Source organism: Salvia miltiorrhiza, chromosome 1 (genome assembly GCF_028751815.1).
Source record: "Salvia miltiorrhiza cultivar Shanhuang (shh) chromosome 1, IMPLAD_Smil_shh, whole genome shotgun sequence".
NCBI classification, from domain to species: domain Eukaryota; kingdom Viridiplantae; phylum Streptophyta; class Magnoliopsida; order Lamiales; family Lamiaceae; genus Salvia; species Salvia miltiorrhiza.
In genome coordinates this window covers 40,561,252-40,574,843 of record NC_080387.1, presented here as the reverse complement: position 1 = coordinate 40,574,843, position 13,592 = coordinate 40,561,252, and the positions used below count along the sequence as shown (strand labels likewise).

Genomic DNA, 13,592 nt, shown 5'->3' with positions numbered 1-13,592 from the left:
CTTCGTGGGTGTTAGTTCAAGAATTATTTTTTTTCTTTGGCATTTATGAGATGGCAAATGAAATATATCAATACTCCAATTTACAGCAATTGCATACGAAGAAAAAATAATCACATGAATAATGGAAACAAGTAATCAGAATAATAATGAAATATTTGCATTTTTCTACTTTTTGATATTCAATATTCATGCATTTAATTTATTTTAAATCAATTTACTTTTTTTTTCCTACTCAGTATTAAATCGTTTATCTTATTTCAAGATTGGATGAATTTCTTTGCTATTTAAAAAAGGCATCCATTAAGCAATGAGGGAAGATAGCTTCACAAATTTGTGAAAAATTAAATACAAAGGAAACAGGTGGTGGTTGCCTCGTCGGCTCATGCAATTAATTGCATGCAAAAGTATTTTAAGGCCTAATCCTTGTGCAATGAACAATGGCAGGCAGTGAAGAATTTAAAACAATCCAAAGAAATCCATCCAAATTCCTCAAATTCAATGGATATGTATCAAATCAATTTACTCTCATGCAATTAATACACTCCTCAACTACACCTTTTGTTCTCGATTTTTGTCTATAAAAATCAATGGTTTTCTCATTTCAATGCATCTTCTCCTTTCATTACCTCTTCTCCATTAAAAAAACAGAGAATGTCTTTGAGGGATATCGATGCTCAGTCATGGTATATCTACGATGACCAATCGAATGCAACCCGCGACAAGTTCCTTCTTGAGTCGTTGATAACAAAGAAGGAGGAGTGTCAGCCCGTTCCGCCGTACAAGTCAGTCCACGCAAAATTATGCGTAACGAGCTCTCTCAACGAAGCTTTCAACACCACGTTTGAGATCGACGTTGTTGAAGAAAGGATTGCCTTTCTTAAAGGGCGACATGCCACTTTCAAGCGCATATCTAAGAATAATGGAACTCATTGGGATGTGGAGAAGAACATGCCATTTTTGCGTGGCATCCAATGACGCCAAATCTCGGGCAAGGCGCTGGAGGATGCGGTGGTGTTGGCCAACAAGTTGGGGGAGGCAATGAAAGTCGGAAGCATGAGCGTGGAAGAAGCGTTTAGATCGTATGGAGAGGAGAGGTGGCCGCGGATATTTCCGTTGAGTGTCCGCGCCAATCTTGTGGGCGCTCTGTTGCAGATCGACAACCCAGCGGTGTGTTCTCTTCGGGATAATGTGATTGTGCCCAAACTAGTTAGGTTGGGGCCGATATTGGAGCATACCAATTTCGATTTTGAGCCTCTGCAGGTGTAGCCTTGGTCGCACTGCTGAGTAATTTGTATTCAAATTCAAAAAGAATAATTTCAAATACAAATATCAACATTTCGAATCGAATATCAAATTGAGCAAAAATTATTTGATTTGTGTACGACCCTTTTGTACATGACTGAAACAAGAAATGGTATTTTCTTTGCTATGTATTGGCCTGTTGGCACATGCCAGTCCAGCCAAACTCTACAAACATCACGCACCACAAATCTGACAAAATCTCAAACCAACTAATCGGCATTATTGTGCATTACATGATGAAGAAGAAAAAAATCGAAATTAATCATTATATAAATAAGTGTGAAGTGTTAAATAATCGGTGTGAATGGGAGGGACCTAGTGACAGATAATTAATCCAGGCATAAGGCATATTTTCCTGTGCCGTTATATATAGCTATATTATCGATCTTAAATTAACTGCGGAGTTTCTGTAACACCTTCTTTGATGTTGATAACGAACATCTAAACCCTTACTCTGACAGCAATGGAGTCACCTTTATTTGCCAAATCTACTGCCATATGCAAGAGAATAATGTCAATGTCAGAATCTGATGGAATTAATGGACAAGAATAGGCACTTAGCTTGAAGAAAGTAGTAGTTGAGCTCCATTAAACACAGGGTCTAACACATGAAACTATTTGAAAATCTTCCCCCATCAGTTTGATCTTCTTTACAGTTGATAAGAATATCTCAGGAAGCCTAACAAACAATTTTCTTCAACGATCTACTAACAGATTCGGCATAGTTTCTGATGCGACAAGTTACATTTCGAAAGGGAATTCAAGAAGTTGGCATGTCCCCAAAATCCAATATCATATGTTGGTACGGTCAACTTAATTTTCTCAGCACAGACAGCTGCTTCACAATCCTTAAAACATAAAAGGAGTTTATTGATGCAAGTGCTGGGAAAGATCATTATATGTTTGAGCACAAATCAAACTCGGACACAGTCTTGATTTGAGTATTGAAAATATCATTAATTGTTTCTTGCAGTTCGACTAATTCCTTAAAAAATCATAGAAAGTCCCTCTTTTGTCTATGTCAGTGAGATAACTAATCCGTAAGAAGGCCACCGGGTCCTCACTTAAGTGAAGTGACCCGGGTTCGATCCCTCTTGGGAGCGAATTGGAGTTTGAGGAGATATAAGGTAGATTTTGGTGAATGGAGAGATAAGGTGGTTCTTGGAGTGGATGGGGAACTAATTATTAACATCTAACATGACTTTGCCCGATCAAAAAAAAAAAAAAAAAAAAAAAAAAAAAAAAAAAAAACTAATCCGTAAGAATAAACTTGATCCACATTTAACATGGCATTACAGGATCACACTGAAACTTCATTTCACTGATAACTAATCAAGTTTCTCGCAAAGATATCTGGATATTCATAAGGAATTAGTCAAAACAAGTAAGTTCCAGTCTTGACAATGATTTATTACTTTTTTTATTTTGATGAATGAACATATAATTTTAAAGATTGCGTGACGGTAGACTAGAACCTACGACCTTTCGCCACAGGTCTTAACCACTCTACCACTAGACCAACACACGCACATAATGCTTCATTACATTTGTGAAGGTATCTGTCACTTACAAAGAAACTCACAAAGTCAAAACTATTAACTTAAAAAAAACACCAATATCATTCAAGATAAGGACCTTGCAAACACAATCATCAATTACTTGAATTGCTTCATTATTAGGTCTACTTCTTGAGTACATTCTATCTACACAATCTATTCAATATTCCATGGTTGATATTCGAATCTCAAACGGTAGGCAATTCTACGATCCACGACCTCAAAACCAACTAATAAATCCCCTTACAAATATTATATTGTAACAGCTAAAGTCAACCCTAGTAAAATCCCTAGTTCACCTCCATACCCCAAAATCCACATCTGAAAATCACAATAGCCACTAGTTAAAAGTTGTGAAGATCCATTTCATTCTTGTTGTATATATAAGCAGATATCCTCTTCAAAGTCAATCATTATGAGAAATAAAATCTCCAGTCAAAATCTAGCTTATGGAGTGATCTTGATAGAAGTAGAACAACCATTTCCAATCGTCAATTCCTCTGAGGTTGCCATTTGGTTTGAACGATCTATCAGTTTCATTCAACAATGGATCTTAAATCGATGGCTTACATTGCTTTAAGTTATTCTTAAAGATGCCAAATCCATTATTAAACCGAATCATTTCAGATCCTATCTATCAAAATCATTCACTACACAACTCTTAAAAACACAATCAATCCACAGATGGTAAAACCAATCAATCATTGAGCCACTTCAATAAAACATGATGCAATCAATCATTGAGCCACTTCAATAAAACAGGATACAAAAATAAAATAAAATAAAATAAAATAAAATAAAATAAAAATGAAAACCTAACCTGGAGCAGAGAAGAACCACAAGATGACGGCACAGATGATGAGCATAATAGGGATGAGGTGGACGGCGGCCTCGGCGGATCTGAGGCGAACACGCTCCTTCTTGGCGAGGTGGGATTCCGGGTTGTACGTGGGAAGAAGCTGCTGCAGCTGCTGCTGTTGCTGCTGTTCAACATCTGCTGCTGAAGATGGGCTGGAGAAAAACTCGTCGGAGACGCGGGTCGAGCTCCCGGAGCGGTACATCTTCAGCTAGGAATTTGAGAATTTGGGGAAGTTTCAGAGTAGAATTTTGGTTTGGTGGGGAAGATGTAAATGGCGTCGGATTGGTCAACTCTGAAACCACTCATCAGTCGGCAGGAGACACTAAAATATTCAGATGCGTCTCCCAAACGGCGCCGTCCCGCGCCAAAATCACGCACTTTCCTCTCTTTTTCTTCTTCTCTTCTTCTTTCTTTTTTCTCTTCTCCAACTTTGTAACTTTTTATTTTCACATCATACTCCCTTCGTCCCATCCAAGATGCTACATATTCCTTTTCGGGTCGTCCCAACGAAGATGCTATATTTCTATATTTGGCAAAAATAAGAAATTTTAAACACTTAATTAACACTAATTAAGTATTTCTTTATTACATTCTATTTCTTACTTTATCACTTTATTACTTTCTCTCTCCTACTTTATAACTTTATTATTACACACTTAAAACATTAATCTGCAACTCCTTAAATCTCGTGTCGAAAAGCAAATGTAGCGTCTTGGCCGGGACGGAGGGAGTATTTACTGGACAAGTCAAATTTTCACTTGAACTTAAGAGGATTCACCTAATTAGATTGTGAGCAAGTTCTTCAACTGATTTAATATGAAAATATAAAATTATTAGTTATATACTCCCTTAGTCCCACTGCAAATGATTCAATTTCTATTTTGAGTCGTCTCACTTCAAATTATTCAACTCAAACTTAAAAATAAAGGCATTTAACATTACTTTTTGATTGTCCCACCACCACTTTACACAGGGGTGTAATCGAATCGAGCCGAACCGAATAGTGGTGTGCTCAAGTTTGGTTTGTTTGATATCAAATCGAATTCCGAACTTTACTTACCGAATACTTTGTGGCTCACGAGCCTATACAAACTTTCTAAATTTATATTTATATTCAAAATATTAATTATTTTATTTAAAAAATAAATTATTTTATTCAAAATAATAAATATATTAATTATTTTCTTATAACAAACAAAATTAATTAGAGATTTAATACAATTATTATTAATTTTAGTGGATAAATATAAGTTGTATCTACTAATAATTTATATTTTTCAAGTTGAATCACTTGACGAACATGTTCACGAGCTAACGAGCCGAATACTACTAAGCTCAAGTTTGGTTTGTTTATTTATCAAGCTTCTCTAAACGAACTTGAACGAGCTTTTTTCGAGCCGAGCTCCGAATAGTTCGCGAGCGGCTTGGTTTGTTTACAGCCATACTTTACACCTTTATCACACATTTCTTAATTTTCATGCCTAATTTTTTTGGGTCATTTGAAGCGGGACGGAAGGAGTATAATTTACTCTCTCTGTCGTATTACAGAAATCTTGTTATTTTTTAGTACGAATATTAAAAAATGTATAATTAGTAGATAAAGTGAGTAGGGAGAGAAAAATAAATAAATTGAGATTTGTAAAAATAGATATAGAATTAGAGTAGGTGGTGGGCCATATTCATTAGTCTCGACTCTTACGATCTCACGAAAAATAGCAATATCACTGGAACCTCCCCCTATATATAGGGGTTATCGGCACCTAAATACATGAACTTTGAGTTCACTTTGATTTTTCCCACGAACTTTAAAAATTGTCGAAAAATACACGAATTTTGACTAATTTCTTTTACCCACAAACTTTGAGAATTGTCAAAAAATGCATGCACTTTGGCTCATTTTATTTTTCCCAAAAATATATTGTTATAAAAAATAATCCAAATAATTCTTTTATAACTAGCTAACTTAATTAATTTAATTAGTAATAGTAGATGATAATTATTTGTGGTGACATGATTTTCTTTTTAAAAAATTTTAAATATATTTTGTAATTAAAACGATTGTTTTGGAAAAAAAAAGATTTTTTGTTGGCTTTAAAATAAAGAATTATTTGGATAACTTTTTATAACAATATATTTCATAGGAAAAAATAAAATGAGCCAAAGTTCGTGTATTTTTTGATAATTCTCATAGTTCGTGGAAAAAAAATAAAATGAGTCAAAGTTCGTGGGAAAATCAAAATGAACCAAAAGTTCGTGTATTTAGGCGTCAATAATTCTCTCTCTCTCTCTCTCTCTCTCTCTCTATATATATATATATATATATGTGTGTGTGTGTGTGTGTGTGTGTGTGTGTTCTAGTGAGATTGTTATTTTTCGTGAGATGTGAGACTAATGAATGAACTAATATACAGTGATGAATAAGGCAATATATAGTGTTGAATAACGATATTAAAAAAAATTAGTATAATTTTCTCTGCCTCTAGGATTTGAACCCATGTAAAAATTTTCCCCCTCCAGATAAATATAAGCCATTTGATAAATTGAATCAACACCTACAAATTAATCTAAGTTATCACCATATATGAGGGATCTCATTGTAACCATTTCCTGGGAAAAGGTTCAAATGAGAACCTTTAAATGAAATGATAACAGTGAACCATTTTCAGCCCTTCAATCAGGAAGATCTACTGTTGATGCATCATTTTGATGGATGGATGTAACACTCGGATTCGAATCCTAGAAATAGCGATTTTTTTTGTCATTATTTTCGAGTACGGTTATTTTATGACAAATACATTAATTTTCAATGTAGTTATCACAATTCTCATTTTAAATTATGGTTTTTACTATGGGTTAAGGTGCAGATAGGCCCCTCAAGTGGAGGCCCTTAGAGCGTTTCAGTCCCCTTACTAACTGTGTGTGCAAATTGGCCCCCGAACTCAAAAAAACGGTGCAGATCAGCCCCTCTAACTTAACACCGTTATGGGCCGTTAGTCAAGGGGGCGATCTGCACCGTTTTTTCGGAGTTCAGGGGCTAATCTGCACCTTTTAACTTTTTAATTAATTCATCTCTCTCGCTCAAAATTTGATCGTCGTTGTTGCTAATTCAAGCTCCGGCGAGGCCGGCGGAGGGCGCCGCCCCTTTCTTTCTCTCTTGGGCCCTAAACCTCGGAGCTCGCTCGACTGCACACGCTTAGCGTCAAGGACGAGCCCTAATTCTCCCATTCCATCGGAAATCGTCGCCGCAATATCCGGTGAACCTGCCGCCTGGCTTTTCTCGATGAGGAGTCGCCTAGCTTTTCTCGATAAGGAGTCGCCTCTTTCTCTCAAATCCAGCGAAATCCGGTGATAAAGGCCGACGATGCCCGTCGCCATCTACACTATCGGCGTGCTGTTGAAGAAGGACGCCTTCAAATCAGAGACCATGGCCAACATGATCTCGATCTCGATTGGGGTCACGATCACCGCCTACGGCGAGGCGAAGTTCGATTCGTTAGGGGTGATTCTGCAATTGGGGGCGGTGACGTTCGAGGGAGAATTCGAGTTTTCATTTCAATTATGTGATTTTTGGGAGCAATGACACCGATTTGGAATTCCCGATTTGGGGCTTGGGAACTTGATTTCGTGATTTTCCTCATCTGACGGCGATTGACGCCGGAAAAGTTGGTCGGAGAAGATGAGATGTGATTTTTTTTTAATGAACAGTGTGCAGATTAGCCCCCGAACTCCAAAAAGGGAAAATGTGCATATTAGCCCCTGAACTCCAAAAAAACGGTGCAGATCGCGCCCTTTGACTAACGGCCCATAACGGTGTTAAGTCAGAGGGGGCGATCTGCACCATTTTTTTGAGTTCGAGGGCCAATCTGCACACACAGTTAGTAAGAGGACTGAAATGCTCTAAGGGCCTTCACTTGAGGGGCCTATCTGCACCTTAACCCTTTTACTATTACCAACTACTATCTATATGTCATGGAGTGTTCAAATGAGAATCCTTATTTTAGAGAACAAAGATCAATTATCAGCCATTTGATTGTGAAGATTTATAATAAATATACATTATTTTGATAAATGAATACCACACCTGAATTCGAATTTTATAGAAACCAAAAATTATATTTTTTTAATACATTAAATTAAGTAATAAATGCATTAATTTTGTAAAAATGCATTGTTTTTATGTTGTCACAAAAAATGTCATTCTCATGATAACTAGACCTATGTATAAATAGGATTAATAAGAGTTTTTATCATCATTTTTGCAGTTTTTTAAACATCAACAAAATAAAATTTTGTACACAATCTTTTCAAATATTTTTGACTCTATTTCTAAATCACTCCCTCCGTCCCAGTTGAAATGTCTTGTTTCTTTTCGGCATGGAGATTAAGAAATGTGTATAAAGTAGATAAAGTGGGTTGGTGGAAATTATTTAAATATTAAGTACAGAGAAATAGTGTATTGCCAAAAAAGAAAATAGGACATTTCAAGTGGGACAACCCAAAAAGGAAAATAGGACATTTCAGCTGGGACGAAGGGAGTACTTAATATTTTTTCTTCAGCTTGACGATATTTGATTATTATTATTTTTTTTGCTTGGAAGAAAATCTACACACAAACTTGTGACATGCGAATGTGACCAATTTAAAGCCTAAAATGTAGTCCGGTTATAAATTTAAAAATATTTTGAAGATCATATATAAAATTGAATTTTATGAAATTGAAAAACAACGAAATATCGGGATAATAACTACAACTAACCAAGCAAATACGTAAAGTGAATGGCACGCGGCAAGCACTACTATGGTTGCCACGTCACCCCTACAGTTGCGACATTGTAGGCTTCCCCCTTTTAACTTGTTCCTCATTCTCTACTTTCATCGCTCAAATTCCCTCTTTATAGAATCGTTGCCGGGAAAATTGAATTTTACCCTTAATTCTCACTCTCCGATCATCTTCACTATTCAGCTTTTGCGCCGGCCATGAATCCAGAATAGTAAGCCTTCTCTCTCTATCTCTCTCGAATTTATTGTTTTAGTTCAGCTTTTTCCCTTCGTTGTTTGGAATTGGTTGTCTGATCGCTTGGATCCGGTATATCATGATTTGATTGAAGATCCGTTGTGCTTAGGTTTCTAAGATGATCATTTGATCATCGTGGTGTCATCGAATGACAATGATTGTGGAACATGCTAGCTAATAACGTTTCTAATGACCAAAATCAGCTAAATGATTCATATGATCGCCAGGGCACTGATCTTGATGATGTGTTTGCAATCATATATGTATGATTATTTCACTGAATTGTGTTTTGGGATGGACGGATGGGTAGCTTTTGGAGTGATCAGCCTTTTTCTTTCCTTTGAATAGATTTCACATTTTATATTGTGATTATCGTTTTTCCTGGGAATTGATGCATTGTTATGGAATCCGATGACTCTAAATCTTTTGAAATTTATGTAATTCTCAGTCAGATTTTTCAACTTTCCAATGTTCTGGATATGCTAGTCTGTTTCGTACATATTCTTGTTGATCTTTACGCGCAGAGGTGTGCTACTAGTGCTTGCTTATACTGCATTTTCCCTTTCTAAACTGCGTGTGTTATCAACTGCGGGGATCGTGATGTGATGGTGTGGTGTTCCTTTACGCTATCGTTCCGCTGTCGTTATATGCTTATGAGTTATGTGATCTTGAATATATTTGAAACTACAACTTTCTCGGTTGGCTTCCAATTCCTAAATCATGCAGAAAGACGACTTGGATTTCTTTTGTTAGATCATGGGAAGATCTTTGTGCTCTTGCAGCGGTGCTTCTCTTACATTTCATTTTTGTGATTTTTTCTCAGCGACTACCTATTTAAGCTTTTGCTGATTGGAGATTCCGGTGTTGGGAAATCATGTCTTCTTCTGAGGTTTGCTGTAAGTTCTTTTTTGATACTGAACTGACTTGTTTAACATACTGTCCATTTATTTCCACTAGCCAGAAGTCGTAAATGTCTCAAGGATTAGCGATTGTTTGATGGTAAATATCAGATGCTGATATTTTTTTCTTTCTATTACTAGCTGATTTGGACAATGTTCTGGTTTATTTATTTGGCTAGAAATGCTTTTCATTCTTTATTCAGAATATAAGGTGGATTTTTGTCTTAAAAGTTAAAACTTAGTGAGATTTCATTAGAAGCTTAGAATGTGAAAGTTCCGTATTTGTAAGTTATACCATTGATAGAAGAATTTTATTGCAATACGCCCATGTAGCGGTGAGCAGAACCCCGCAAAAATCGAAATAAACTGAACACTCTAACCCAACCAAACACATTTTGGTTAGAACAGTTTGGTTTATTTATCTTTAGGTTTGGTTTGGTTAATTTTTAACAAAAAAATTCGATTTTTTTGGCCAGTCTGGTATTTTCCTGACCAAATAGACTGAAAAAAACCGAATTGGAATTAATATATGCAAAATATATTTAATTAAACGAAAATAGCCATACATTTATTTCTACAATAGTTTTAATAATTATATATTTTATTACTAAAACAAAAAAATTAAGAAAAGAGAAAAGTTGAAAAATCCAAAAAAAAAATAAAAATTGTTCAGTTAATTCGGTTATGTTCAGTCGGTTTCTTAGGCAATCTGGCTGTTTCTATTTGGTGGTTTTCCTTAGTAAGGATCTGAAACTGCTTAGACTACTGCCCCTTCTTATCTTGTTTGAAGGGATTACATGTCCAAGATGTCTTCAGTCATCAAAAAGAAAATAACAAAGCCAAAATTCGTGCTAATCTGGCCATTGCAGAACTTGCTTTCTTGCACGATTCAATTTAATGTAGTGCTTTCAATCCATCAAAGTATGCAGTGGATAAGCTTATATTATTTCTATCTATTTAAGCTATCACTAAAAGTAAACAACTCCCAAAAAGTACTACGACTCATCCATCAATGATTCATCTCTAGTTTATTTACTGCACATATTTGTATGTTGCCTTTGGAAAAAGGTTCAAACTAAAAGATATTTATAATTTGCAAACTTATATGAGTAGTATTTTTGTAGGGGTGAGTTGACAAAATCAGGTAAAATCAATCAAATTTATCATGACGAAACTTAGTGCTTGTTCTTGTGATACGCCTTTTATTCTGCAACCACTGCAAAATGATTGAGCATTCTTTTTTGTGTTACTTTTGCACAACACAATCTCTCTGAGGATATAGAGGAGTTTCTGTTAACTTTCTCTATTCATCTTCTTGCCTTTGTATGCAGGATGACTCGTATCTTGAGAGTTACATTAGTACCATTGGTGTAGACTTCGTAAGTGACTGTTTTGTTTTATGCCTTCACGCAATACGGTCTTATAATTTCTACAATAATGTACTTGTTATATTCTATGATGTAGAAAATCCGCACGGTGGAGCAGGATGGGAAAACGATTAAGCTGCAAATAGTAAGTATCTGGAACTCTGGATTACTAACCTGCATTGAATGGGTGTAAGGTCTTTACTTTTCCAAGACATTGGAGTAAACAGTTTCGAAGGACTAACCATTTATTCCTTCGGGCAGTGGGATACTGCTGGACAGGAACGCTTTAGGACAATTACTAGCAGTTACTACCGCGGTGCTCATGGCATCATTGTAAGTGCCGGGCAATTTTAATGCAGTTTTCGTCCATGTGATAATCAGTGTTATGGAATCAATTAATCAGTGTCGTAATGGTCACACTTACCAGGTAGTTTATGATGTGACTGATCAAGAGAGTTTCAACAATGTGAAGCAATGGTTGAATGAAATTGATCGATATGCAAGTGACAATGTTAATAAGCTTCTTGTTGGAAACAAGTGTGATCTCACTTCCCAGAAAGTTGTCTCCACTGAGACAGCCCAGGTAAAATGTTTAATTTGCATCGTACTTACTATATTTGAACCTGATGGTAGGTCCAATTGGATATGTAGATACACACCATGAGAAACCATAATAATTTCATACAAGATCGTAGTTGTTAATGAGTTAAGTTATGGCTAAATTTAATGAATACCTTTGTTCAATTTCAGGCATTTGCTGATGAAATCGGGATACCTTTCATGGAAACAAGTGCTAAGAATGCTACTAATGTGGAGCAAGCTTTCATGGCTATGTCTGCTTCCATCAAGAACAGGTACACATTTTCATATCGCACGGATTGTATGCATGGAAACTTTAAGATGATCTATCTAACATATCTTTATCCTACATTTGCAATAGACTTTTTGTATAGAGTTAACATCCACACTTACGCACACTAGGTGACTCGAACCCCCAACCTATTGGTTGGAGGAGAAGCGTTTTACCAATTGTGTTGGTGTTCTTTGTCAACATGTCGTTATCCAACTGATCATGAATTCTTAGAAGTACTTCTTTATCGTACGTGATAATCTACTGAAACCCGTCTGGTATCTACTGCAGGATGGCGAGTCAACCAGCAATGAATAATGTCCGACCTCCAAGCGTGCAGATTAGGGGACAACCCGTTAACCAAAAATCGGGCTGCTGCTCCACCTGAAATCATAAGCCGTGCATTTGGATGACATCGATTTGTCAGTCAGGGCATGTAAAATTGGAGCTTCATTTAGCTAGGGGTTTAAGAAGACTTCATAATCATGGCATGTTTTATCTGTGGCGGACAAATATCCAATTCTTTTTAAATGTATTTCACTCGAAAAGGAACGTTGTACAAAGTAACATTATTGGTCGGAACTAGTGTTACCGCTCTGCGTTCTTGTCGGAATTCACTTGCGCCTAATTGTGATGGATGATGCATCGCACTTAATCTTAATGAAGCTCTCTAGGGATGGAACAATATTTTTGCCAAAATAATCCAAGTCTTCAACAGCTAGATCTTTGTGTCATGTTTACCTTCTTTAAAAGGAAAGGAAAAACAAAAGAGGAATAAACGTTGATGGAAATGCCAAATCATTCTTGTTTGTTATGGTTGGCTTCTCTTGGAAATGGATAGAAAATATTTAGTATTTATTTTTTTCCAGAATTTTCATGTGCTTTTATAGGGTGGATAATTTTCTTTTGGACATGATAGAAAAAGAAACAATAGGGCCGAATGGCCCTATTCAACATACAACATCAAATTTTGTCCATCATTTGAAAAAACATAAATTTTGGCCATTTTTTGTATGTCATGACTATTATACCCTTCTCTCTCTCTCCTGTCTCTTTCTCATCTCCCTCTCTCTCTCTCCAGCAGCTCCTCTCTCTTTCTCATCTCCCTCTCTCTGCTCCAGCGGCTCCTTTCTCTTTCTCATCCCCCTCTCTCTCTTTCTCCTTCTCCAGCGGCTGCGCGGCAGCGGCGCCGAGCTTGGAGAATTCGTCGGAGCTCTCGCGGCGGTGGTGGAGGAGATCCTCCCTCTCTCTCTCTCTCCAGCGGCTGCCGCTCTCTCCTCTCTCTTTCTCATCTCCCTCTCTCTCTCTCCAGCGCGCCGTCTGGGCAGAATTCGTCGGAGTAGAGGATGAGGCGGCAACGGCAGATCTGGTCTGATGAGGCGGCGGCGGTGGATCTGATCTGATCGTTGCGCCGCCTCCTCCATCGGCAGATTTGATCTCCGCCTCCTTCGATTTCAGCCATGACATATCTGATCTGATCTGTGTGCTGTACGTATGGCACTTATGGCACTATTAGTGCCATAAGTGCACACTTCCCCCTAGGGTTTAGATATTCCATTTAGGGTTTAGATTATCCATTTGAGGTTTAGATATTCCATTTAGGGTTTAGATGTTCCATTTAGGGTTTAAATGATGTTGTTGTTTCTGTATTTGTGCTGCACGTATGGCACTTATGACACTATTAGTGCTATAAGTGCCCAAAATGATTATTTTACTTGGTTTTATTTTGGATTTCCATTGGCACT

At 36.7% G+C, this 13,592-nt stretch overlaps 2 protein-coding genes across 5 annotated transcripts; one reads left to right on the top strand and one right to left on the bottom strand.

Annotated features, from left to right (window-relative positions):
• Positions 1–1,314: 1,314 nt before the first annotated feature.
• LOC131024529 (uncharacterized) lies at positions 1,315–4,173 on the bottom strand. 3 transcript variants are annotated; one of them, XM_057954040.1, is made up of 2 exons: positions 3,679–4,173; positions 1,315–1,793 (listed from the first exon to the last, which is right to left on the bottom strand). In XM_057954040.1, the coding sequence occupies exons 1-2, from the start codon at positions 3,917–3,919 to the stop codon at positions 1,744–1,746; spliced, it is 291 nt and encodes a 96-aa protein (XP_057810023.1). In that variant the 5' UTR covers positions 3,920–4,173; the 3' UTR covers positions 1,315–1,743. The 3 variants fall into 3 exon arrangements, with proteins under 3 accessions (XP_057810023.1, XP_057810031.1, XP_057810035.1); XM_057954048.1 differs by having other exon boundaries at positions 1,315–1,790; XM_057954052.1 differs by having other exon boundaries at positions 1,315–2,150; positions 3,679–4,167.
• A 4,268-nt stretch (positions 4,174–8,441) lies between these two features.
• On the top strand, positions 8,442–12,460 carry LOC131024517 (GTP-binding protein YPTM2). 2 transcript variants are annotated; one of them, XM_057954031.1, is made up of 8 exons: positions 8,442–8,708; positions 9,555–9,627; positions 10,962–11,009; positions 11,095–11,142; positions 11,259–11,330; positions 11,425–11,580; positions 11,748–11,851; positions 12,139–12,460. In XM_057954031.1, the coding sequence occupies exons 1-8, from the start codon at positions 8,695–8,697 to the stop codon at positions 12,233–12,235; spliced, it is 612 nt and encodes a 203-aa protein (XP_057810014.1). In that variant the 5' UTR covers positions 8,442–8,694; the 3' UTR covers positions 12,236–12,460. The 2 variants fall into 2 exon arrangements, with proteins under 2 accessions (XP_057810014.1, XP_057810008.1); XM_057954025.1 differs by having other exon boundaries at positions 8,494–8,708; positions 11,748–12,460.
• The last annotated feature ends 1,132 nt before the right edge of the window (positions 12,461–13,592 follow it).

Bases quoted from the DNA above. Each gene is read 5' to 3' on its own strand.
- LOC131024517 (XM_057954025.1), top strand. The intron at 9,628-10,961 runs GTAAGTTCTTTT...CTTTGTATGCAG, and splicing joins GTCTTCTTCTGAGGTTTGCT to GATGACTCGTATCTTGAGAG. The intron at 11,581-11,747 runs GTAAAATGTTTA...GTTCAATTTCAG, and splicing joins TCTCCACTGAGACAGCCCAG to GCATTTGCTGATGAAATCGG.
- LOC131024529 (XM_057954040.1), bottom strand. From the start codon at position 3,919: ATGTACCGCTCCGGGAGCTCGACCCGCGTCTCCGACGAGTTTTTCTCC. The intron at 1,794-3,678 runs GTTAGGTTTTCA...TGCATATGGCAG, and splicing joins GTGGTTCTTCTCTGCTCCAG to TAGATTTGGCAAATAAAGGT.